The sequence below is a fragment of the Musca domestica genome, unplaced genomic scaffold, assembly GCF_030504385.1.
Source record: "Musca domestica strain aabys unplaced genomic scaffold, Musca_domestica.polishedcontigs.V.1.1 1, whole genome shotgun sequence".
Taxonomy (NCBI): domain Eukaryota; kingdom Metazoa; phylum Arthropoda; class Insecta; order Diptera; family Muscidae; genus Musca; species Musca domestica.
This window is the reverse complement of record NW_026712114.1, coordinates 6,192,332-6,220,124: the sequence shown is the minus strand read 5'-3', so window position 1 is coordinate 6,220,124 and position 27,793 is coordinate 6,192,332. Positions and strand designations below refer to the sequence as shown.

The 27,793-nt window shown below is 26.6% G+C and overlaps 1 protein-coding gene across 6 annotated transcripts in view; it reads left to right on the top strand.

Moving 5' to 3' along the window:
• LOC101892226 (protein held out wings) overlaps positions 1-24,766 on the top strand; it is a 174,863-nt gene extending 150,097 nt beyond the window's left edge. For 4 of the 6 annotated variants that reach the window (XM_059118270.1, XM_059118269.1, XM_059118265.1 and 1 more), the window contains exons 6-9: positions 148-250; positions 649-960; positions 13,782-14,352; positions 23,573-24,766. In XM_059118270.1, the coding sequence (XP_058974253.1) occupies positions 148-250; positions 649-960; positions 13,782-13,885 (519 nt within the window). In that variant the 3' untranslated portion in view covers positions 13,886-14,352; positions 23,573-24,766. Of the gene's footprint in view, positions 1-147; positions 251-648; positions 961-6,126; positions 6,231-13,781; positions 14,353-23,572 lie in introns of those variants that run through there. The other 2 variants (XM_059118273.1, XM_059118274.1) reach the window with 2 other exon arrangements.
• The last annotated feature ends 3,027 nt before the right edge of the window (positions 24,767-27,793 follow it).

Here is a 27,793-nt window from a genome sequence, read left to right as displayed (position 1 = left end):
TGCCGCCAATGCCAACACCGCCGCCGCCGCCGCAAAATTTTACACAAACAACACAAAAACCCAAAATCACCAACTTCGTGGCAATAAAAATGAACAACAACAACAACAACAAAAAATCATTGAAATTATTACAACAACAAAACACAGCAAGCGGAGGGCGAGGATGAACTTAAAAAGCGTCAACTTATGGAATTAGCTATAATCAATGGCACTTATAGGGATACGACCACAGCGAAAAACATGGCTCAAGGTATGTAGTAACCGAAAACAAAAACAACAACAACAACAATTTTTTTTACTAGCCAAGCCAACTTCTTTGATTTTTTTTATTAAAACAATAAATAAATAAAAATAATAATTCACAATAATCTTGTTAATAATTAAAAACTGAATAATTAAAATGGAAATCACATTCCACACCCCTCAAAGAAGCCCCTGAACAGAACCACAGAACGGCTGTTAACCAACATCTTTTTTTTAACCCTGACTTATTTTATTTGTATTTATCAAGAAATTAAGATACCACATTTTCGAAACCAGGAACTTTGATATTTAAAATTTTGTTTTCCATCTCCTTTCTCTCTCTCTCTCTCTCTCTCTCTCTCTCTTTTTTTATTCCCCCTCACTCTCCACGTAACTTGTTTCTAGTCTGTGACGAAGAATGGCGTCGTGTGGTGGCTGCCGCCTCGGCTGATAATCGCCTCTTGGCTCCTGCACTGCCTGGCCTGGCCCAAACAATGCGTGCCCCCCAGGCCGCCCCACTGGGTGCCCCCTTGATCCTGTCGCAACGCATGACCGTGCCCACATCGGCGGCGAGCATATTATCGGGTACCGCAACCCCAGCGCCCGCATTTGAAAATCCCGCCCATGGCATGATCTTTGCCCCCTACGGTGATTACAACATCTACAATACCGCCCTGACCGGAAATCCTCTGCTGACGGAATACACAGATCATAGCGGTGGGTTGTTTGCCAGATAAGCAAACTTTTTTTTATTATTTTTTCTTAAATATTATTATTTTCTTTAAAACAAAAAACAACAAAAAAATAATTTCCATCACATTCTTTTTTATAAGAAAATATTTTTTGAAAATCGTTAATAATTGACAATAATTTCTCATTTGAAACGGCTATGTTCATAAATTAAACCAATCAAATCAAACAACAAAAAAAAAAAACGACATCTATATAACCTTTTATTTCATAACTATCACAACTACTACGAAAACCGATTACATCACTGGAAAATAATTTATTTTTTTTAATATTATTTTAGTTAAAAAAAAATATTAATAATTTTAAACAACAACTTTTCGACGAGCAATAATTCATATATATCTCTTTTTAGTTTCAAAATAATTTTTTAATAATTTTTTTCTTGTTCTTCATTCAATCATAAAATTTCACCCAACACACGCACACACATAGACAGACAGACAAACCAACCAACAAACATATACTCAAAATTTTATTTTTACCTACACACAGACTATTAAATGATTTGAAAATGAGGTAATGTAATAAAAATAACAATTATTTTGGGAAAAAGAAAATAATTTTGGAAATACAATTTTCAAAAAAAAAAAAAAAATAAATAAATAAATCAATAAATAAATAAAAATAAATAAATAATAATAAAATAAGAAAAAAAAATAAGAATAAATAAATAAAAAATAAAATAAAACTAAAATTATAATAATGAAATGAATATAATGATAATAATAACATACATATATAATATATTATATAACATAAATATATAATAAATATTATTATATATATAATATATATAATAAATATTTTATTATTATTATATTTTTATTTTATTAAAAAATAAATAATATGACAATAAAAAAATAATAATATTATAATTATCTGGATCCAAATTTGTTAAATAATTTCAATTTTTTTTAATTTAAAAATTACAATATTAAAATGATTTTTTCAACAAAAATGGATCAAAATATTTAAATTTCACAAAATAATTTCAAGATTTCGTAAAGAAACAGATATTTATAAAAAGGTCCTTGCATACATTCAAAATTAAAATTTTGTTAAAAAAAAAAATAATATATATATATTTTTTTTTTTTTTTTTTTTTTTTTTTTTTTTTGAGAACAATATCTTATTCTAGGTCCAAATTTGTTAAATAATTTCCATTTTTTTAATTAAAAAAATACCATATTAAAATAATTTTTTCAAAAAAAAAAGGCAACAAAATATTTAAAGTGGGTCAAAATATTTAAATTTCACAAAATAATTTCAAGATTTCGTAAAGAAACAGATATTTATAAAAAAAGTCCTTGCATACATTGAAAATTGAAATTTTGTTTCAAACAAAAAAGAGAAACAAAAAAAAATTCTAAAATTTTTTTAGCATAATATCTTCTAATATATCCAAATTTGTTAAATAATTTCAAAATCAAAAAAAAAGTTTCTTTCTAGTATATCTTATAACCTTCCCATGAATTTTTATATATCGAAGTTTGTTTAATAATGTTCGATTTTTGTTATAAGAAAATTTCGATGTTGAAATGGTTTTGTAAAGAAACAGGTATTAGATCCATTATCCACAGTAGTTAAAAAATATTAAAAAGTTTTTCAAAAAAAAAAAAAATAGATAATATTGATTTTTTCTGAGCATAATATTTTTTCATAGATCCAAATTTGTTAACAAATTTCCAATTTTTTTATATAAAAATGGCGCGAATCTAAATATTTAAAATTTAACAAAAAAAAAAAATCAAGGTTTTGTAAAGAAGCAGATATTTATAAAAAAATGTCCTTGGATGTTCATTATCCAAAGTTTTTTTAAAAAAAAAAAAATAAATAAATAAGTAAATAAATAAAATAAATATATTTATTTATTAAATAAAAATAAAAAATAAACTTTGGTTTAAAATAATAAAATTTATTTATTTTTTTTTTTTTTTTTGAAAAAAAATCTATATTGAAATGGTATTTTTAAAAAATTACAATACCATCAAAATATTAAAATTTCACAAAAATTATTTCAAGATTTTGCAAAAAAAAAAAACAGATATTATATTATATATAAAAAAGATCCTTGGATCCTTTATCCACAATTAAAAAAATATTAACATTTTTTTTTCGGAAAAAAATTTTTATCTATTTATTTTTTTTTTAATTTATTATTATTATTATTATTATTATTATTATTATTATTATTATTATTATTATTATTATTATTATTTATTTTTTTTTGTTTTTTATTTTTATTTATTTATGTTTTTAGCAGCACAATATCCTCTTTTTTTCCTTTTCAAATCATTTAAAAAGCCTGTAGATTTTTCAAAACAGAACAAAATACACACCAATAACAAATTTCGTTCTCCTTTCTCGAAATCCGACGAAATCGACCAATTTTATTAATAATTAATAATAATTAATCAGCTTGGTAAGATTTAGCAAGGCTTAACATATTTACTTAAAAAATGCTTATTTATTTTTATTTTTTTAATATAAACACACACACAAACACATCACATTGAAGGCTTAATGGCAATATTTAGTTTTTTTTTTAAGGAATATAATACATGGTATTTAAATATTATTTGTTTTTTATTAGTACTTTTATAGAACGTGTATATAAAATGTATTTTAAGGGTTTCAAGTATACAGTACGAGCTCCATGGGGTTTAATTTTAACAACTAAAAAATACAATGGATTCCTCCACATATTTCCTTAAAAAAACAAGAAATGATAAAAATATACAGACATTTTTTACTTTTTCTCAAAAAAAAAAAAAAAAAAAAAAACAAAAAAAAAAAAGAATATAAATTTCGATTAAAAATAAAAACTTCCCCAAAAATAAAAAATACCAAAAAAAAGTTTCGTCAAAAATACAATTGTTTACAGATTTAAATAATTTTCAATAAAATATTGTTATTTCCATTGAATATAACTTTTTTTAAGTTATAAAATTTAATTCCTCAATTTAGTATTTTTTAAAAAAAGTTTAATTTACTTTTTTTTATAAAATTTATAATTTTTGTCCTAAAAATGCAAATTTATTTCACTTTCAAAGAAAAATATTGCATAACTGGATACTGTGTGTGTGTGGAAAAATCCCACTTCTCGAAACACCGCTAAAATTGAGCTCGTACTACTTAGATATATGCATTTTATTCTTCTTATATTCAATTGAATTTATCAAGTTAGGTTATTGAATTTATTAAAAAGTTTAAAAAATAAGATCAAATTTTTATTCAAGGAATTATTTTCCTATTTTCTTGATCAGCATAAAATTCTATATCGATTTAGCGATGTCCGTCCGCCTGTCCGTCTATCCGTTTGTCTGTCTGTGGAAATCACTATAGCTTCCGAACGAAATGAAGAAGGTTGATAAAATTTTACTCAAATGTATGTTATGTCTGCAGGACTTTTGGTATTGAAAATAGGTCATGTAGGTCCACGATTTGGTATAGACCCCTATATCGGTACCTGCCGATATTGGGTATTTTTATGATTTTAGGGACATTATTCACCGAAGTTGTTTAAAATTTGGTATTTGAAGTTCGTAGTGGATACTACAGCCTATGACAGAAAATTGCCTACGCAGGGCCAGATCTTCGTGTAGCCCTCATTAAACGCCACCTCCCCATATTCGGTATTTTGCTGATTTAAACGACATTATTCACCGAAATTGTTTCAAATATGGGATTTGAAGTTCGTAATGGATATTACAGCCTATGACAGAAAATTGTCTGTGCAGGTCCACGTCTTCGTATAGCCCCCATATAACGGCACCTCCTGATATTCGGTATTGTGATTCACCGATTTTTTTCTACAAGTTTCGCATTTGAATATTTTAATAGCTTATGACGAAACATTGCCTATGCAGGTCCACATCGTCGTATAGACCCTAATTCAATGGCTACATTCTGTATTTTTAAGACGAATTTTTTGCGGATTTTATTTATTTGAAAATGTCCAAATTCGTTCCATATGGTGGAGGGAAATTAATGCTTTTTAAATTGTTCATTTAAAGAATCCTTGGAATTAAAATTTGATCTTTATTAGGTTTTTTTTATAGAAGATTTCTTAAAAAATCGGAAATAAAGAGGGTAGTGCCTAGATTCTGTATTTTTAAGACGAATTTTTAGCGGATTTTATTTATTTGAAAATGTCTAAATTCGTTCCATATGGTGGAGGGAAATTAATGCTTTTTAAATTGTTCATTTAAAGAATCCTTGGAATTAAAATTTGATCTTTATATGGTTTTTTTATAGACAATTTCTTAAAAATTCGGAAATAAAGAGGGTAGGGTACACACTATTGTATTGTGAGCTTAAAAACAACAGTCATTTTATATACATTTTATTTTTTATTAATCATTTTTAAATTATTTTATTAATTATTATTACTATTAATTTTTTATTTTTATTTTTTTATTAATTATTATTATTATTTTTTTTATTAAATATAAAATATTTTTTTTATTATAGTTTATATTATAATTAAATCAGTTTGTTTCAGTCATTTGTTTTTATTGGTTGTTTATTTATCATTATTATATTTTTTAATGCAATTTGTTTTTATTATTTATTTTTAATTTATATAATTTTAAATATATTGTTTTTATTACCTGTGACTAGTGCCATGGTTTCACAAACATAAATCTGCAAAGACCATTGTGTTATAGAATTTGTGTCATATTTATTGTTATGTGTTTTTTTATTACAAAATATTATTTTTTTCATTTTTTTTAAATATTTATTTTCAATATTTCCTCAGAGAGATTTAACATCACCTCTCACTCATCATTGCAGCAGCACTGATAACCTGGCTTGTTTGTTTTTTATTTTTTACTTAATTCGAATTGACAAGGCTTTATTTTTCCACCCCTTAAATCATGATCATGCAAACGAATAACGATCAGTAGTGAAAAAGGCTTAACTCAACTCAAAGTAGAATAGACTCCAAATAACCAATAAAAAAAGTTGAACTTTTTTCCTTAACACCATCAGTTTAGAATATTATTTTTTTAGATTATTGTAATTTTTTTATTGATGTTGATTATTTTATTTTATATTTTGTTTTGTTTTTTTCCTCCTCCGTTTCTTTCTCAATTTTTTTACGTTGTTGTAAACAAATTTTTGCAGTTGGTCGATATTTGCATGCCGGCTCCGTCTTTTGAAATTAAAAGAAAAACAAAAAAAAAAAATACTTAGATTGTTTTTAGGAAAGGAAACTAAGTTTTTATTAAGTTAAACAAAAAAACAAATCCACAAGAAAACCAACAACAACAACAGCCAAGCCCTATGCAAAATAGAACAAAAACCAGAAACTCTCTCCCCATACATGTCCTTATATGTTTTTTTTTACATTTTATAAATAAAATTTCTTAAAATATAAATAAACAAAAAATGAAATTTAAGAAAACAAGAATTTAATTTTAGTTTAAACAATTTGTTCTCTCTCTCTCTCTCTCTTTCTGTCTATCTCACAGATATCTTGTTTAGTTAAGTGCAAGAAAGCCACACAGAAATCAATTTGTTGTGTTTTTTTTATAAATTATTGCTCGTATCCGTTATATTTAAGATTTTATTATAAGTTTTTAAAAAAATTCTTTAAAAAAAAACAAAAAAAGGAAAACTAGGACAGAATTTTAAATTTGGAAAAAAATATTTTTAAATTTTTTCCAAACCAAAAAAAGGGAACATTTTTTTTAAATTTTAAAATATTTTTATTTTATTTTTTCTTCTTCTCTATATTCCTATCTTATCGTATTATATAATTTTTTTTTTGTTGCTTGCAAAATATAAAATGAGTATATTCTAGTTTTGATTACTACTACTTCTTGTACACGTGTGCATGTGTTTTCGAGGAAATTTTTTAATTGTTTTTCTTAAAATTGATCTTTTTGTTTCTGTATAGGCGTTTTCATGTTTCGCCACTTAATTTTTAAGCATTTCTCGATAGTGGTTTAAGGAAAAAAAAGAGGTTAAAAAGTATTTTTACATAGCTTTCGTAATTTAAGTTAAGAAGGTAGCGCAGCAATTTAGGAGGAGACAATGCGAGCTGGTTAGACTTAGAAAGAGTAATTTTCATTAAATCAATTTTTTCTTGGTGTTCTCTGAACGAGATCATAATTTCATTTCCGCCTGTTTTTATTCCATCTTAATATTCTTTAGGGAAAAGAAGTTAGTGTTACAAAAGTGAAGCATGCTTTTAGGATGATTTAAAGAAAATGTATATAAAATCGATAAAATTGCGGAAAATATGGTTTTCATTGTTTTTATAGCAAAAGGGGATCGAAGTTTTTTTTTGTAAAGAAATTGAAGCATACTTTTAGGAAGCTATATGGAATTTATTAAATAAATAATGAAAAAAATACTTTTTAATTCATTATTTTTTTATAATAATTTTTATATGTTTTAGAATCAATCAGAATAATATGATTGCTTATGAAAAATTGGAATTATAAAATAATAATTTAAATTATTGATTTTTTTAGCAATTTAGGAGTAGACAATGCTGGTTAGAAATTAAAGAGTAATTTTCATTTAATCAATTTTTTCTTGGTGTTCTCTAAACTAATTAATAATTTCATTTCCGTCTGTTTTTAATCCCAACTCAATATTCCTTGGAGAAAAGAGGTTATTGTAACAAAAGTGAAGCATGCTTTTAGGATGATTTAAATAAAATGTATATGAAATCGATAAAATTGCGGAAAATGTATTCTTCATTGCTTTTATATCAAAAGGAGTTGGAAGTTGTTTTTTGTAAAAAAAAATTGAAGCATACTTTTAGGAAGTTATATGAAAATTATTAAGTAAATAAAGAAAAAGTTACTTTTTAATTCATTATTTTTTAATTATTTTATTAAAAATCGATTAGAATAATATCGATTATTTTTTAAAAATTGGAATTGTAAAATAATAATTTAAATGATTGATTTTTTTTTATTAATGGATTTTTTTTCATAAAGTTAAAATAGTCATAAAATCTATTTTTTCCAATCAATTAGAATCCCCCTATATGTTGTTATAATAAAAAAAAACTTGATAAAAAAATAATAATTTTTCATTAATAATCAAAAATTAAAATCAAAAATTTATTAATTATTAAAATTTAAATAATTAATTATTAAATCAATTTTTTTATAAGTAATGGATATTATTCTGATCGACTTTTTTATATATATTTTATTATTCTCTTATCAACAATTTTTGTCCCATACCAATATTCCTAATAGAAAAGAAGTTTGTGTACTAAAATTGAAGCATGCTTTAAGGATGAATTGGATAAATGGCCTGATATTCGATTAAATTCGACGAAAAAACAAATTTATTAATTTTGTTCTTAGAAAATCGGACTGTTTCATGGATAAGGATTCGTTTCCCCTAAAATAATGAAGCATACTTTTAGGAATTTATCAATTTATTATCCTTCGTTTTTTTCTGATCGATTTATTTGAGTTGATTAATAATTATCTTATCATTCGTTTTTATCCCATACCAATAATCCTAATAGAAAAGGAGTTAGTGTAGTAAAATTGAAGCATGCTTTTAGGAGGAATTGGAGAAATGGTCTGATATTCGATTAAATTCGACCAAAAAAAAAAACAAAGTTTTTAAATTCATTCTTTTAAATTTGGACTATTCGATTCTTTTTCCATAAATAATGAAGCATACATTTAGGAACTTGTGAAATGTATTATCCTTCACCTTTTCGTTCTGATCGATTTATTTGAATTGATTTATCATTTTCTTAACGTTCGTTTTTATCCCATATCAATATTCCTAATAGAAAATAAGTTAGTGCAACAAAAGTGAAGCATGCTTTTAGGAATAATTGGAGAAATGTCCTGATATTCGACTAAAATTACAAAAACTCAACGTTATTAATTTTGTTCTTAGAAAATTGCACTATTTGAGGGATAAAGATTCATTTTTCATAAAAAATGAAGCATACTTTTAGGAACCTATATGGAATTTATCAACTTATTATTCCTTGCCTCTATCGCATCGATTTATCTGAATTAATCCCAAATTCTCTTACCATTAATTTTTATCCCCATCTCAATATTCCGTAAAGAAAGGAAGTTGGTATACAAAAAGTGTAGCATGCTTTTAGGGTGATATGTGGAATTTGGTTGATAATTGATTAAAACGTTGAAAAATAAAGATTTTCACTGATTGTATTACAAAGTGGAGTGTTCGAGGTATAAAGATGTATTTTCCATAAAAATTGAAGCATAATTTTAGGGAGTTATTTGTAATTCAATAAGCAATTAACTTTTTCTCATCGATTTATTTGAATTAAAACGCCTAATATTCTCTCTACATTCATTTTTTTAAATTCTAGTTTTGCCTAGACCAAGCTCGCATTGTCTATTTAATAATTATAATTTAGAATTACTTTATTTATAATTATAAAAAAGATAGTATTATGGTATTTCTTTTTTTTAAGTAGGGGTTTTGGGTTTTATAAATAATTAAGTGCTAGTATTGTTACTCTTTCTCCCTTTTTGTTGTATGCCATGAACAAACATCACGTAGCCATAGTTATGTCTCAAAAGCGGAGATTTCTATATCACCAATCAAATATTAAGGCAGGGGCATAAGATTTCAAGGCGAGGCAATTTAATTTTCCTTTATTTAAGATTTGAAAAAGTGAAGCATACTTTGAGGCCAAAATAGGTTTAACCTTAAATGCCAACGTACTTTTTACCATAGGCTTTTTTTGCCCTTGCATCTGTTACCCTGCCTCTCTCTTAATGCAAAAAATGGCCATAATTATCACAACTCCAATACAACACCACCAACCGATCAAAACTTTCAATAAACAAATTTACTTAACTCATAGTTTATAGTAGTTTTTTAAATATAGTTTTTTTTTTTTTTTTTGGTTTTAGCGAAACCCGTTTGAATTTTCCAATGTGTGCCATTTGTTAATTATTTTACAACACTCGAATTCAATAGTCATTTATAGTAGAGTACTTATTTACATGCATAGATTACAAAATAGAAAAAGAAAAAATTTATAACAATAAGAAAGGGTAGTTATTTTAGTTTGTATTTTAATTTTTATTATTTTTTTTTTGTTTACCACAGCATAAACACATTGCTTTGTTCTGAATCTAAAATGGTGCTAAATTTATATTTAAAAAAAAAGAAAACACATAGCGATTTATTTTCTTAGGAATTTAGTTATTTTTTTTCGTAAGGAAATTTAAGAGAAAAGAAAATTGGTAGATTTTGGTCCCACAAAAAAAAACATAATTCAATGACACAGTGACTATTTATTAGATTACATTGAAATATATTAAAAATAAAAATTATCTTGTCATCAAAAATTTAAATTTCATTGGAAACAAAAAAATCACGAAAATTTCATTTGTTCGGGATTTTTCTTTATCGTATTACTGTTATTTGAAATATTTATTGAAATATAGTAATGCATTTAAATTAATCCCCATTTCTTACACCATCAGTTTTTATCCCATCTCAATATCCGTTATACAAAGGAACTTAGCTTCCAGAAAATAAAGCATACTTTCAGGATGGTGCAGGAAAACTGCTTAATAACCGAATAAAATTATGAAAAAACATGTTCTGCTTAGTTGTTGTTACAAAATAAATATTCCGTATGTAAAGGAAACTAAATCTAAAAAAATAAAGTATGCTTTTAGGGGATGTTGTTTAATAACAAATTTTTATGATTCAATTATTTTCGTCATCCTTTGGAAATGCATTTTAATATATCAATTCATAGCTCTTATACCAGCAGTTTTAATCCCGCCCCAATACTCCTACTACAAGGAAACTTAGTTTTGAAAAATTAAAGTATACTTTCTGGATGGTATAGGGAAACTATTTAATAAACAAATAAAATTATGAAAAAATATTTTTTTTTAAATTATTTTTTGCATAGTATTTCTAATTCAAATAACATAAAAAATTAATGCATACTTTCAGGATTACATTGCGAAATTTTTAATAACTAAATAAAATAAAGAAATGGCTTTTGTAGCAAATTTTGAGGAAAATTTTCTATTTAAATTTTGTATATTTATGATACTGTGTTGTTGAATTATGAGCATTGGTTCCACCACCCTTCGTTTTAATTTTTATTTATTTTTTTTCGTAAAAAGTAGTGCAATATTACAATTCGTTTTGCTTTATCAAACAGCTTTCATTGTTTTACTATAAAAATATTTTTGTATTTTTTGTAAATTACAATTTGTTGTATTAACTTTGTTGCCTCCCGTTCTCAAAGCCGTCCAATAGAATTGATTCTTTTGATGCCATACAAATAATTACCACCATCTGCAATATGAACATTACAACTAGTCAAAACGAACTCAAAAATCGATATTAGAAAAGCTAAATAAATCAATAGAGGACAAGAGTTAGGTTTATTTTGTAATTTTAAGAGTATATATTTAGGGTTTTATTTTTAAATTTGTATTATATATATATATATATATATATATATATATATATATATATATATATATATATATATATATATATATATATATATATATATATATATATATATATATATATATATATATATATATATATATAAATATATATATATATATATATATATATATATATATATATATGTTTTTTAATTTTTTTTTTATTTTTTTTTATTTTTTTTTTTTTTTTTTGATGCAGAAAAAAATGTTCCCTTTTAGGATTTGAGAAAAATTTGAAAATAATTTTTTTTCATATATAATATGAGCTTAATTTTGGGAACCACAAAACAATGGAATTTATTATAAAAAAATCCCCCAAAATAAATATTTCTCCTCAAGGGATTTTTTTATATTGGTAGTTAAGCGTAAATCATTGAAAAATATGGATATCCGTTGTAAAACAAAAATTTCCCATAAAATTTCCAAAAAGGGACAAATTATTTTTTTCCATAGAAACGAAATATGAAAGAATTTTTGAAAAATTTTTGTTATGGGGTCAAATTGGATTTAAATTGTCCCAAAAAAATATGGATTTCCGTTGAAAACAAAAAATTCCTAAAAAAAATTGCGAAAGGGAAATTTCTCTAAAAATGGTACAAAAAAGGGAAATATGCCTCAAAATTTCTCAAATGGGAATTTTTTATTTACTACCACAAAACACATTACTTTTTTCCATACAAATTTGAAAGAATTTTTGAAAGATTCCTAAAAACAAAATTTTCCTTTCAAGGGAAATTTTTATTATGAGTCCAGAATTTTTTTCTTTCATATTTGAGAGCATATAATTGAAAAACATCAAATTCCGCTGAAAACAAAAATTTCCCTAAAAATTTCCTAAAAGGGAAATTTCCCTAAAAATGTACCAAGAGGGAAATATCTTAAAAATTTCTTAAAAGCGATTATTTTTATTACAAATCTCATTACTTTTACCCATAGAAACCGAAATTGAAAGAATTTTTGAAAAATTCCTAAAAACAAAAATTTCCCTCCAAAGGAATTTTTTATTATGAATCCAGAAATTTTTTTTCTTTCATATTTGAGAGTATATCATTGAAAAACATCAAATTCCGTTAAAAACAAAAATTTCCCTAAAAATTTCCCAAAAGGGAAATTTTGGGTTTTTACCTTAAATTACATTAGTTTTTTTTCCATAGAAACCGAAACTAAAAGAATTTTTAGAAAATTCCTCTAAACAAAAATTTCCCTTTGAGGGAAAAAAATTTTTTCCCCTTTGAGGGAAATTTTTATTACGGGTCTAAATTGAAAGTGTCGCTTATATTTATATTTAATTCTTTCAAAAATGTCGATTTCCGTTGTAAATAAATATTTCCCTAAAAAATTCGCAATAGGGAAATTTTTGTTTTTTACCTTAAATTACATTAGTTTTTTTCCATAGAAACCGAAACTAAAAGAATTTTTAAAAAAATTCCTCTTAACAAAAATTTCCCTCAAAGGGAAATTATTGGTCTAAATTGAAAATAAATTGAAAATGTCGCTTATATTTATTTTTAATTCTTTCAAAAATGTCGATTTCCATTGAAAACAAAAATTTCCCTAAAAATTTCCCAAAAGGGAAATTTTGATTTTTTACCTTATATTACATTAGTTTTTTCCATAGAAACCGAAACTAAAAGAATTTTTAAAAATTCCTCTTAACAAAAATTTCCCTTTGAGGGAAATTTTTAATATGGGTTCAAATTGAAAAAAAAAAATCCTTCAGATTTAAATGTAAATTTTTGACTAATGGCAATTTCCGGCAATTTAGAATGTAAACAAATTAAAAAAAAATTACCAAAATAATTTCCCTTAGGAAAAATTGTTTTTGATTTTTGGCCTAAAATTCCCCCAAAATTTATAAATTCCAAAAAAAAAATATTTTGGAATTTTTCTTAATTTGATTACTTTATTTTAAAATGATTTTTTTTAATAATTAATGGATTTTTATGCCATCCCAATATACCTTAGAGAAAGAAAGTTAGCTATTAAAAATTAAAGCATACTTTCAGGATGATAGCAATTTTTATCTGTTTATTTTATCGATTTCCCCCAAATTAAGCTCATATTGTGTAATATATAAAAATATTTAAAAAAATATTAAATGAAATCTCCATTTCATTCCAAAGAAAAAAAAAAGCCGCCAATATCGAAATTTGTTTTTTTCCTCTCCTCAATTTCAGATTTTCCCCCTATTTATTATTGTTGAAATATTTTTATTAATTTATAATTTTTATATTTATATTTATAAAACTCAAAACAATTGTGTAATAATTTTTTTTTTCTAAACAAAAATAATAATCATGTTGTGTATATGTATTATTTTAGTAGGAGCCATTAAACCACGACGTTTGGCGGCTACACGTGAACATCCATATCAGAGAGCAGCAGTTGGGGTCCCAGCAAAGCCGGGCTTTATTGAAATCAATTAGTAATTTAGTTTTACAAAAAAAAAAAAAAACAAGAAAATTAAATAATTTATATGCCTTACACACTTACAAAAAAACCTGCAGAGAAGTGAATGAAAAAAAAAATCAAACAATTTTTTTTATACAGAAATTATTAATTTTTTTATAAGGATTCAAAGTGTGTTGAAAAAAAAAATAACAGTAACGAACAAATTTTATATAATTTTCTTAAATAATTTAAATTAAGTTTTCATTAAACAAACCAAATTCATACTTTTGTTTTTCCCAAAAAAAAAAAAAGAAATAACTCAAAACTGTTGTTAGCATAGAGCCCTAAGGCTGGGGCCCCTGCCCTACCCCCTCAAAAAAAATATCTCTGCTCTGATATCCGTTGTGGCAAAAAATCGCTTATTACTCCTCCCTCTCACTGTCTGAAAAAGTTTTTCCTTTTTCCAAAAAAAAAAAAAAATATATAATTACAGCTTAAACAGGTTAGTTGTGTTTTTTTTTTCTATATCAAATATATATTTATTATCTATATCATTATTTTTTATATATCTATAAATAAAAAAAATCTTATATATAAGCCACAGAAACACTTATATTTCTTCTTGTATAAAAAAAACAAAACAAATGTAAGCAAAACAGAAAACTGCAAAACCAGTGATTTTTCGATTTCCTTTAAAGAAAAGAGCTCTCAAAAGCTAAATATAAATATATATTTTGAACACAATTGTTTTAGATGTTGACTTGTGCCTTTGCAAAATGTTTTTGTTAGTGATGTGAAACAGCAACAACAACAACAACAGAAATCTATCTACCAACAACAACAACAACACCACCATCATCAAACAACTACTCTTCTCCTTCTTCCCCCCCAACCCAGTGAAGTGTGAAGTAAAATCCAAAAAACGAAAAAAAAACTTACTTTGTAAAACCAACATTTATAGTTATAAATATAAACTTTAAGTTAAGTTTGAAAAAAAAAAGAAAAGAAAATATTTTATATATTTTTTTTACATTGTAAATGTCTCTTGTTTTTTTTTTTTACATATATACAAACAAATATTTTACTATATATAGAAATTAATTTCAAATTGAGAGAAGTAAAACCAAACCCATCACCACCACTCTCATTTCAAAATGTCTTGAGGTGATAGGGGGTAAAAATTTTCTTCGAATAGAGAAATCTCTGTATTTTTTATGCATTATAATAATAACGTTTTTTAAACATACACACACCAACAAACAAAAAATATTAGCCACTGTAAGTTGTTTTTGTACACTTAGAAACATATTTATAATAAAAACAAATAAAGGTCAATGATTTTTTTCTGAACAGAACAGACAAAAAACAAAACGTAGAAAGAAACAACTACAGCCCAAATCATAAAGAAAATTTGAAAAACAAAATTTAAAAATTAAAAAAAAAATTAAATTATTTTAAAGAAGTTTAGAAAAAAAAAATCAAATTTTATTCAAGAAATTGAAAAAAAATATTTTTTCAACAAAAAAAAATATTTATTTAAATTATGTGAAAAATTTAAAAAAGTGAAAGTCAATGAATATTTTATAAATATCCCTAAAAATATACCTCAAAAAACGAAAACTGTAGCCCCAAAAGAAATTTGAAGGAAGAATTTACCCAATTATTTTCTGAGCTCTAAAATAATTTTTATACCCTCCACCATAGTATGAAGGGTATATTAAGTTTGTTATAGCGTTTGTAACATCTCGACACATATATTTTAGACCCCTCAAAGTATATATCAAGAACAAGAACAGCATAAAATTCTATACCGATTTAGCGATGTCCGTCCGTCTGGAAATCACTCTAGCTTCCGCACAAAATGAAGTAGGTTGATAAAATTTTACTCAAGTGTGAATTATGTCTGCAGGAGGGCTTTTCGTATTGAAAATAGGTGATGTAGGTCCACGTTTTGGTATAGCCCCCATATAATGGAACCTCCTCCCGATTTTCGGTAGTTTGATGATTTCAGCGGCATTATTAACCGGAATTGTTTCAAATTTGGTATTTGAAGTTCGAAATGGATACTACAGCCTAAGACAGAAAATTGGCTGTGCAAGTCCACGTCTTCGTATAGCTCCCATATAACGGTACCTCCCGATATTCGGTATTTTGATGATTTTAGCGACATTATTCACCGGAATTGTTTCAAATTTGGTATTTGAAGTTCGTAATAGATGCTACAGCCTCTGACAAAAAATTGTCTGTGCAGGTCCACGTCTTCGTATAGACCCCATATAACGGTACCTCCCGATATTCGGTATTTTAATGATTTTATGGACATTTTTTCACCAAAATTATTTCAAATTTGGTATTTGAAGTTCGTAATGGATACTCTGGCCTATGACAGAAAATTGTCTCTGCAGGTCCATCCTTTCTTATGTTCCTTAGATATGTTTACAAAATATTGTTAAAAAAAAAAAACGATTATAGACTTGATGATCCTTAAATGTCCTAACTAAGAAAGACGAAAAAATATTCTTAGAATATTCATGGTTATAGCTCTGAGTTCCTTTAAAACGTTGGATTGTTGTCCTTAAAAAAATCACTTTAAAAATCCACAAATTTTGCCTTGAAGGGCTCTAAGAGATTCCCTCTCTCTCTCTCTCTCTTTATGAAAACCAGGATTTTAGTCCTTCAGAATTTTCGTTAAAAGTCCAATAATGAAGCTCCTGAAAAATGTTCTTTAAAAATCCACAAATGTAGCTTTAAAGATCCTTAATAAATATTATTTGAAAAAAACCTGGATTATGGCATTGAAGGTCCTTAAGAAAAGTTGTCCACGATTATATTCTTGAAGCTCTTCAAAAATATTCTTTTAATGTCCCATAATGAATTCTTCAAAAAATCCGCAATTTTTGCCTTAAAGATCCTTAAGAGATATTCTCTCTCTCTTAAAATCACGATTTTAGCCATGAAGTTCCTGAGATATATTCTTTACAGATCCATAATTATAGCTTTGAAGATTCTTAGGGAATATTTAAAAAAAATCACAATTATAGACTTGGTAGTCCTTTAACAATCCGTTGTAGTCCTTAAGGTCCATAGGCAATATTCTTTAAAAATCCTGGATTATTGCCCTGATGATCGACAATTTTAGCCTGGAAGGTCCTTAAGAAATAAAAATTCAAGTCGTGTAAAGTATTCTATAAATATCCACTATCCTACATTGACAAATAACTTAAATACTCACTCGAGAAATGATTTTGAATGTCCGTAAAAATGCCCAAGTAATACCCCTGAATAAATATTCGTTAAAAATCCAAATTATAGACATGAAGATTCCTGATTTAAATCCTTAAATATCCACATTTTTAACTTTGTTAGTCATTGAAAAAAAAAAAAAAAAAAAAACAAAAATAGATATTTTAATCGACATGTTCTTTAAATATGAATATTTCAAATATTCCATATAAAAATTGTAATTAAACTCGAAATTTTTGATATTAAAAATCTATAAAAAAAATTAAGATCGGATATGGATATTCCTTGAACAAAATGTTCAAAAAATAATTGAGGTTCATAATGTTCTTCCTGCATTTCAAAAGCCCTGTTTCAAAAAGCTCTATTTAAAAAATACAAATCAATTCGTCTATAGAAAATATTCCTAAAAATCTAAAATTTTAGTTCAAAAAAATCACCGAAAATTACCCACAAAATCCTCAGTTATAGCTCAATACGGCATTCTTTAAAAAAAAAAAATATATATATATATAATATATTTTATTTAATATTCCTTTTTATTCATATAAAACAAAAAAAGAAAACTTTAAATTTCTAATAATCACAAAACTACTTTAGAATTCAAAAGATTCTCAATTAGAATACAGAAAAAAAAATGTTTAAAAAAATCCAAAAGTTGGTTTCGTATAGTCCTTGAAACTAATTTTTTTATTAAATATTCCTTTTTTTTATTCATAAAAATATTTGCTAAATACTATTGAAATTTCTGATATTAAAAAAAATTCCATAGAATTCAAAATTGTCTTTATGGATTGGACTGTAAATGTTTTGTATTTTTTATTCCCCCACCCAAAAACTCTCAAAAAAATCATACCTCTTAAGAATCCTCCACAAAAAGATGGGGCAATTTGCATTTCCCATCCATGCCGGAAAGATGATTCTCCTCCAATGTAATTTTGCAACGATGGACCTCTTACCACCCACCCAACCGCAACTGGACAGCAGACTTTCAGCACAAATGGGTAATGACCAAAAACCAAAAACAAGATAAATATATTTTCGAGGACAATATCCATTGAAAGATTTGAAAATGTTTTTGAAATATTAGAGTCTTGGCTGTGTTAGCAGCTCTTTGTAGTTATCTGACCATATTGGCGTATGATTGTCTTCATAACGTATACGTTGTGTAGTGTTACAATTAAAATTAATCATAACACCCAGTGTACTTTTCTGAAAAATATTCGATATATTAGAAGTTTTAACATTTAGTTATAGCTGAAGCTGGCAGTCTCTAATATTTCAAAATTTCAATGTCTTTCTTTCTAATATTTTTACGAAAAATGCTTACACCTGTGTGCAGTGTCTTTTTCCTACTACCACTACCACCACTACAGAAAAAATCTACCGAGGCACTTCAAAATGTCATTCAAAAAAATAATTTTTCATTTTTTTTCTCTCCTCAAAACAAAATAATCGAAACTAATTTAGTTCCTTAGGCTAACTAAAATAAATTTAAATAGCATATATTAATCCCAATTAATTACTTTTTGGTTGCGGTATATCATGAATAATGTTTTAGCCCATAAGACTGTGTAATTTTAACAATATAACTCTTAATTATTAGTAACTAAGTTGTTTGTATATGTAAAATAAAATTAAAAACAAAATCACACACACACACACATCCAAAGAAAAGAAAACTAAAACTGGCATTTGCATTTGCTTAACCAAGCATCCAAGAAACAAAATTCTCTTAAATAACATTTAAAATAAATTAAAAAAAAAACCTCATTCCACTTTCTCATTTCACATAAAAATCATATCTAAATAATACAAAAAATAATTAAAAAAAACTTAAAACAAACCACGCATCCCATGTAATATTTCAAACCTCAACAAAAATGCACCTGCAAATGTTATTTTTAATACAAAGAAAAAAACTACTCTTTTTCTCTCTCCACCCTCTATATTATATGTGTCAAAATGTCTGTCAAATATTACAACAAAAAATAACAAGACCTCAGCTCAATACCTTTTTTTTGTTATTAATCTTTACTTGTTATCAGATTTCTCTCTTTATTTTTTTCTCTCTCTCTCTCTCTTTGTATGTTCCACACATTTAAATATATACATCTAGCAATTAATAAATAATTAAAACTTTTGTATTAATAATCTATGATTAATTTTTAATTTAAAAAAAAAAAACAACAACTACAACCAAAATATTTGTTTAATTTTAATGCTAAACGAAACTGAACAAAACTAACCAAAGGCCAAGTTAACTAAAACAATTTATTATTTTTTTTTATAAATAAAACCAAAACAAAAAATCAAAAAAAAAAAAAAATAAGAATTTATATTAATCGATTCTTTTTTTATATATAGTTAAAAAAAAAAAAACAATATTTCATGTTTTTGTAAATTACTTTAAAGTTTGAACATATAATTCTTAATTAACTCTTTTTTATTTACATTGCACCAATAAAAACAAAAAATCTAAAAAATAGGGGGGATTTTTTCTAATCCCCTTTCTAATCCAATTTGAAGAAATATGAATGTTTATTAAATAATTTCTTTTTTATTATTATTTTGATTTTATTAATCACATCATGTGTATATTTGCAGATATCTCTTACACCACCCGAAGCAGCACTGTAGATAAAGGATTTGATGTTTATGGAATTACTTTAAATGGAATTAATGTTTTTTTTTTTTTTTTTTTTTTGTGTTTAATGGGAAGTTGAAATATTCTTGAAAAACCGCGATCCGTGAATGACCTTAAAGAACAAAAAAAGAACGTTTAGAGCTCTGTTGGACCTTTTAAAAATATTGTTAAAAATAGCCCCCAAAATATTTTAAAATTAAAAAATCTTGAAACAGTAAAAAATCTAGGATATAACCTCTTTAGTCCTCACTCTTTTGAAAATTCACAATTATAGTTCTTTTAGGGCTTGAAAAAATATTTGTTAAAAAATCACAATTAGCCCCCTTAGTCATTAAACGATTAGCCCCCTTACCTCATTTGGGAGTCTTAAAATACTTTATAAAAAATCCTCATCTTTAGTTAAAGTAGTCATTCGATTTTCTTTAGAAATTTTCTTTAACAACCAATGATAATAGACTTGAAAATCCTTAACAAATATTCTTTACAATATTCACGAGTATAGCTTTGAAGATTCTTAAGAAATGGCCCAGAAGGTCCTTTAGAAATATTCTTTGCAAAATCAGCGATTACAGCCTAGAAGGCACATGAAAACTTTTCTTTGCAAAATCAAAGTTTATGGCCTTGTGGATTCTTAAGAAATAGCCCAGAAGGTCCATCCAAAATATACTTTACAAAATTCACGATTAAAGCCTAAAATATCCGTGAGAAATATTCTTAAAAAAAAAACAGTGATTATAGACTTGAAGCTCTTCAAGAAACCCTTTTTACAAAATCCACGACTATAGCCCTGTAGGTCCTTAAGAAGTATTTCTTACAAAATTTACGATTATAGCCTTAAATGTTCTTAAGAAATATTCTTTATAATATTTACTATTGTAACCTGAAACGTCCTTAAAAATATTCTTTAAAAAAACCAACGCTAAATGTTCATTTAGTCCCCAAAAAAATACATTCTCATAAATTTTATGATCTTGGAAAAATTACATTAACTATTCATGGCTATAACCTTTAAAGGTCCTTATATAAAATCCATTATTGACCTGGAATAAATATTGATGCAATCAATTTTTAGGTCATATGCAGGGTGTGATAAAAAAAACTGCAACAAAGTAAAACGTCATAATTTTTACATTTTTTTAAATGTTATTAAATTAAAGCAAGAAAGGTCGGAAATATCATAAAATTAGAATAAGTTTAGATTTATTCGAATTGGTCACCTTTGGCACGAATTATGGCCTTCAACGGGCCAACGGAACCTTCACACGCTGCCCGAAAGTTGCTCTGCGGTATTTTGGCCCATTCCCGGCGAAGCGCTTGCTTGAGGTGATCGACACTTTGGTATTTTTTAGTGTAGTAGTCCAAAATACTCCAGACACAATAGTCCAACGGGGATTGGTATCCGGAGATTTTGGTGGCCATTGTGCGTCGGAAATGAAGCGAGGAACCTCATTTTTTAACCATTTTTGGGTGGCGCGTGCTAAGTGCGATTGTGCTGAGTCCTGATGGAATGTCCAAGGTCTGTTTGCCATAATGTTTGCGTGCCCAAGGCTTTAATAACCCTCCAGAATATTTTCGCAATAGTATTCGGCATTTATTATGATGCCACTGTCGATTACTACGATGGGAGAGCGACCATCGCCTGGTATGGCGGCTCACACACCATCACCATAGTCGGCGCTTGAGTTCTGGTGGCCAGCCGAACAAGCTGGTACATTTTCAGCTGACCTCTGTGGCAAGTAAACACGATCCTTTTGTTTGTTTACAAACTGCTGGACAACGAATGTTTTCTCATCGAAAAAAACCAATTTCGGCAGTTCACCATTTTCGGCCAAGCGAAGCAACTCTTTAGCTCTTTTGAGTCTATTTTCTTTCTGTTGCGGTGTAAGTTCTTGCACTTTTTGAAATTTCAATGGCTTTACTCCGAGCTCGTTTTTCAATATTTGCTGAATGGAATATTGCGATATGTTCAGCTCACGAGCCATTTTTCGGCCACTGCGACGCGGGTTTCGATCAAGTCGCTTCTGTACTTTTCGAATCATTTCTTCGAACCTTGACGTAGGGCTACGCTACCAGTATTACGGTAACGAGCGATGGTACGAGACACAACAGATTTATTCATATTTAAACGCGGGAGTGCTCTAACGATGGCCACTTGTGGTTTTCCAGGCAAATATAATGAAATCACACTATCACGCTTGAATTCCAATGCGAATAACTTTTTTTCTGGAAAATTCTCACCAAAATGCTTTTGTACGCATGTAAACAATATAATTAATTGTCACTGGAATAATTTTAACAGTTGTCGGATGAGTGGCTTAGAAATGACAGCAGTCTGAAGTTGGTTTGCAGTTTTTTCATCTCACCCTGTAATTTCAGAGTTATTGCATTATTAAACCTTAAAAATTCAATTCACCACTACTTTTGAACTAGTCCTTGCAAATTAATTAAGATTCAATAGCTGGACATTGAAAGAAATTCCTTAAAAATCTAGAAATATTTCTTGCCCCTGAAAGAAAATCTTTAAAATTATAAAAAATCCACTACTTTTCTTTGAATAGTAACTGCAAAAAAATCATCAAAAATCCTCGATTTCTAATCAACTCGTTTTTGAATTATTTGATTTAACAATTCTTCTTGGCAGCTCTACTGTGGTGCTTCAACTGAATAATTAAAAAAGTCTTCAATTAAACGTTTTCTAGTCCTATAATACAAGTATTGTAAGATTCACTTTAAAAGCTCTCCAAGTGCTTGAAAATATCATTAGTCCATGTTATTTAAAAAAAAACATGGTTATTACGTAACCAGATCCTAAAAATTTAGTTGATCTTGAAAAATATGTTTTTAAAAACACCTAGACTATATCTGAGCTAGTTCTTGAAAAATCATTAAAATTTAAAGATTTTTTCCTCTTATAGTTCTAAAAATCACAAATCCATGTAGGCTATAAAAAAATTCTAAACAAAAAAAAAATGAAAAACAAAAATTATATAGAAAAAAATCTACCCATAAACATCAATAATTTTATCTGCAAAATCTGTCATGTGAATGTTTATTATCTATGTACCTTGTGTATTAAACCTCTTTGTATCTAACTAATTTTCCAAAATTTACAGGTTCATTTAAACACTCAGAAATTTAAATTAAATTAAAAAAATTATTTAATAATTTAATTTAAAAAAAAAAAATCATAATTTTTTACGTATTTTTTTAAATTTTTGTATCCATAAATACATTTTGGATTTTGTGATATAACACCCCTTACATGTTTGCAACAAATCTTTATAAAATAATTCATTTTGAATTTGCAACTTTAAGTTTTTCTTCGATAATTAAAAATTAAAATTTCTGTGTGTCCACTCACTTTTGTTTTCATTTGATTATTTACTTTTTCCCTTCATTTTTTTAAGGGACTGTTTCTGTATGCATTTCAAATATGTTGTTCAAAAGTTAAATTTTACAAAAAAAAAAAAAAAATAAATAAATAAATAAATAATTTTAAAAAAAATAATAATAAAAAATAGCAATTATTGTAGAATCGGATTTTCTTTCACATACACTTTCGTATAGATTTTCAGAAACAGGAGCTTTCAGACATCCTGCAAATATACACATGATGAGATTAAAAAAATCAATATCTTTATATATAAAAAATATATATTTAATTAATATATGATATATAACAATTTTACTAACCCTAACAATTTTATTAACCCTAACCACATTTTGTTTTTTTTTTCTCTCTTCTCTTGCCATATGTTTTGTTGTAAATGCTAACATCCCAACAAAAAAATCATAAACAACACAAAAATCACTCATACCATGGGTGCCACGGTAGATGACTAATCTGAACAAAAAAAAAGCCAAAACAAAAATCCGTCTTGTAACTAAAGAAGCTGTTCCCCTCCAAGGGGTAGTCACGGGAAACGGCGCAATGTAAATGACTTGTAAAGCACACAATTGTGAATGTGAATAAAATACACAACACAACACAGGGGTCCAGTCCAGCTCAGCTAACTAATGATGCCGATGCTGTAACAGCAGAGCAACAAAAATCTCCTCTTGAAATTAGAAGAGGAGATCCTTGAGGAAAATCATTTTATGAAAAAAAAAAACGATTTATGGAAAACAAGAGTCTCAACCAGGTCTTTGAAGACACAACATTCAAAATTGAATCTCATTTAACAACAACGACAACAACAAAAACCCGAAATATCCCGGCAGCAAACAAAAATGAATTTTTTGCTAGAAATCTCTTCAATTCTCTGTATAATTTGAAAACATTTTTAAATTAAACTAACGAACAAAACAATTACCTTTTTCTCTCAACTTCATCCTACATATACCCCACTCTACTTATGTTTCTCTTATTTCTTATAAATTAATTTCATGATTAATTATATTTATCTGATAATGTAAACCCCCCACAAAAACCAAACCAATTTTCATTATTTTTACATCTCTATTTTGTATTCAATATTAATTACTATATTTTCTCTCCTTCCCCCCTCCTAATTTTTATATCACTTGAGTGTAATATTTACTTAAAATATATTTTTTTTATTTTATAATGGAAATATATAAATATTTTTTTTTTTAATTTTCTGTTTAAGTTTAAAAAAAAGAAACCCATTGTTAATACATTACAAAATTAGCAACAAATGCAAAAACAAAAAAAAGTGGAGATACCTATATTTAGGTTTATAGATTTTGTTTATTTTGGATTAATGTATTTTTTTTCTTTTTTTTTAATTAGCAAATAATCAAAACAAATTAAATAATAATTATAATATGTAATTTACAGGAAACAAAGAACAAAAAGAAAAAATAAAATAAAAAATATATTTTTTTTATATATATTAACAAAAATAAAAATCTCAAAATAAAAATAAACTCTAAAATTTACACAAAACCTAGGAGAAAAAAACATATTTTGTTTAACAAAAGCAAACTAAGCGCCATATTTAGTTGTTAACTATATTAAAAAAAAATAAATAAATAAAATAATAAAGAAAACTCAAAAAAAAAAAAATACTGAACAAAAAACCTAAAATAATTTGTTAATGGAAAACCCCCATCCCTTTTTAATTTACCACCCTTTCATACTTTATTAATATTTTTTTTAAATCCAAAAAAAACTCAAATTTATTAAAGCAATTTGTATAAAAGAAAATAACCTAATTTCGTATATCAAAACAAATCATTTATTAGTTTTTAAGCTAAACAAATCAAACGCACATCTAAACTTAGCAATTATTATGAATAATAATCATTTTTTTATTATTATTAATATATATAACTTAAAACATAAAGAAAATATAATTGTGACCCCTCCATTATATAGATATGATGTATGTTTGTATTCTCTACCCCCCCCCCCCCCCCCCCCCCCCCTTCTTCTTGATGCGCACTCATTTTCGTTAAGCACTCACTCATTCACCCACCAAATACAAACTCATTTTTTATCATCAATTCAAAAAAAAAAAAAATAATTAAATAAGGAATTTGGACAAGAATAAGAATAATAATAAAATTTAAATTAATTATTAAAAATTAAAACAAAAATACTGAGAGATTTTTTAAAAATAAATTAACAAAAGAAAAAGCCAGCAAATGTTTCAATCCATTTCCAAATGAAATATGAAAAAATATATATTGTTTAAAAAAAATAATTAATAGTATTCCAAGGCCAATTTTCGCACTATTTGACAATTGTCGCTCTATAGTGACTTGATCCTCTTTGAATTTTAAGTCAAAACATATCCTCCAATAGGAAACTAATTTTTCAGATGGGTTTAAAGGTTGATCTTATATAGCCTTACCATGGCATTATATAAACGCACAAAAAAACCAAGGTCCTATTTCAGTATGACAATATACGAATGCCTGAGAAAGCCAATATTTCAAAAATTTTTTTTTCATATTTTTAACTTTTTTTATTAAATTAAATTTAAAAAAATCACTCATTTGAAAAATCACTCATACAAAAACATTTCCATAGTGTTTATAAAGGGCCAGATTACATCATTAGTTAGATTCATATGTAAAATGAGTTTTTTACATTTCTTATTTAAGATATAGCATACTTTTAAGCGCTCCATATAATTTCTAAAGTTAAAAAAAAAACACTCCACTCCTTATAAACTGTATATTGAACAATACTCTATTATATGCATGTACTATACTTATATAATTAATATATAATTTTACACCAGTAGTGGGATTCTCTAACTCATTTTTTAAGTTACCGACAAAAATCGGTAACTTTGAAACCCAAAATTTTGATATAAAAAAGAAGTTAAAGTTGACAACATTGGTATCTATCGGTAGGTCTTAGCGACTACTTTGATTTTGTATTTTTACCGACTTTGGTCGGTAACTCAAAAGAGATTTAGAGAATTCCACTACAGACTTCCGGAAAACTTACTCGAATTCGACTAAAAAGTAAAACAGGCGGGAACTCTGCTGGAAGTAGAAAAAACATAAGAGCACAACTCAATTTTTCAGTTTTGCTTAAATGAGGGTGAGCAAAATTCACTCAATTCTATTCTTTCCGAGTACTCTTTTTTCGGAACACCAACCTTCCCCCCTTTTCTGCAGTATCAAAACCCTTTTGCTGCTACACGCACACACAAATCAGAAAACTATTTTTTTTTAATTTTTAGAGCAAATGCTCCCTGTAATTCGAGGGATTCGGTTCCTCCACTCAAATTAAACCCTACACCATAAGGCAAATGGAAACGAGATAGACCCATACTCCCTTTTGATGATCTGCATAGAATCACACTTTTGAGTCGATTTATGCATGTCCGTCCGTCTGTCCATGTTCGATCCAGATGAAATTTTGCACAAATCATTTGTTTGACTCAAGGACGAATCCTATTAAAATTGGAGATAATCGGTAAAAATTTAGATATAGCTCCCATACATATTTTCGTCCCAATTGCCTTTATTGTGCACCAAATGTGTAATATAAACCCAAGTAGGATGGAATTTCGCATATGCGGCAAAACTGAGCCTAGAAATAAGCATGTCAAAATTTATTGAAATCGGTTCAGATATAGATAACTATAGCTCCCATATAAATTGTTCATCCGATTTATTACAACAATATTTGAGGAAATATATCAAATAGAGCTCAGAAAATAACCTTCCAAATTTTATTAAGATCGCTTCAGATTTGCATATAGCTCCCATACATACCTTCGTCCGATTTTCCTTTTATTGTGCACCAAATGTTTAATATAAGCCCAAATAGGATGGAATTTGGCATATACGACCAAACTGAGCCTATAGAAACAAGCATGTCAAAATTGATCGACATCGATTCAGATATAGCTATAGCTCCCATATACATTGTTCATCCGATTTTTTACTCACTCTGTAACAACAATATTTGGGGAAATGTATCAAATACTGCTCAGAAAAATACCCTTGCAAAATTTAATCGAGATCGGTTCAGATTTGGATATATCTCTCTTATATAACTTTGTCCGATTTGCCTTTTACTGCGCGCCAAAGGTGTAATATTAAACCAAATAGGATGTAATTTGTCACTCACGACAAAATTGAGTGTAGAAACAAGTATCTCTAATTTGATGAAAATCGGTTCAGAAATACCTATACCTCACATATATTATTCATCCGATTTGTTATATTTGCTTTCCACAGCCGTAATATGCACTCCATATTCTGATAAAATATATCAAATACAGTTCCAAAATACCATATCTATCTTTATCCGATTTCAAGTTAATTGTACAACAAATGAATATTACAAGCACGAATTGGAAAACCACAAATGCCTCGGCAAATTTTGGTAGAAATCGATTCAGAGGAGGATATTCCTCTCATATATTAGTTCCTTTGGACTTTAAATTTTGACTATACTCATAGTTGTTATTATTAAATTCTCACAAATTCCCCATAAAAAACGTTTATTTGTTATGTGAAGCTCTACTAAATATGCAAAGTGGTGTAGGATATCATAAAGTCGGCCCCGATCGACTTTAAGACTTTCTTTACTGGTTTTGCAAACAGTAGAGACTCGGGAGCACTC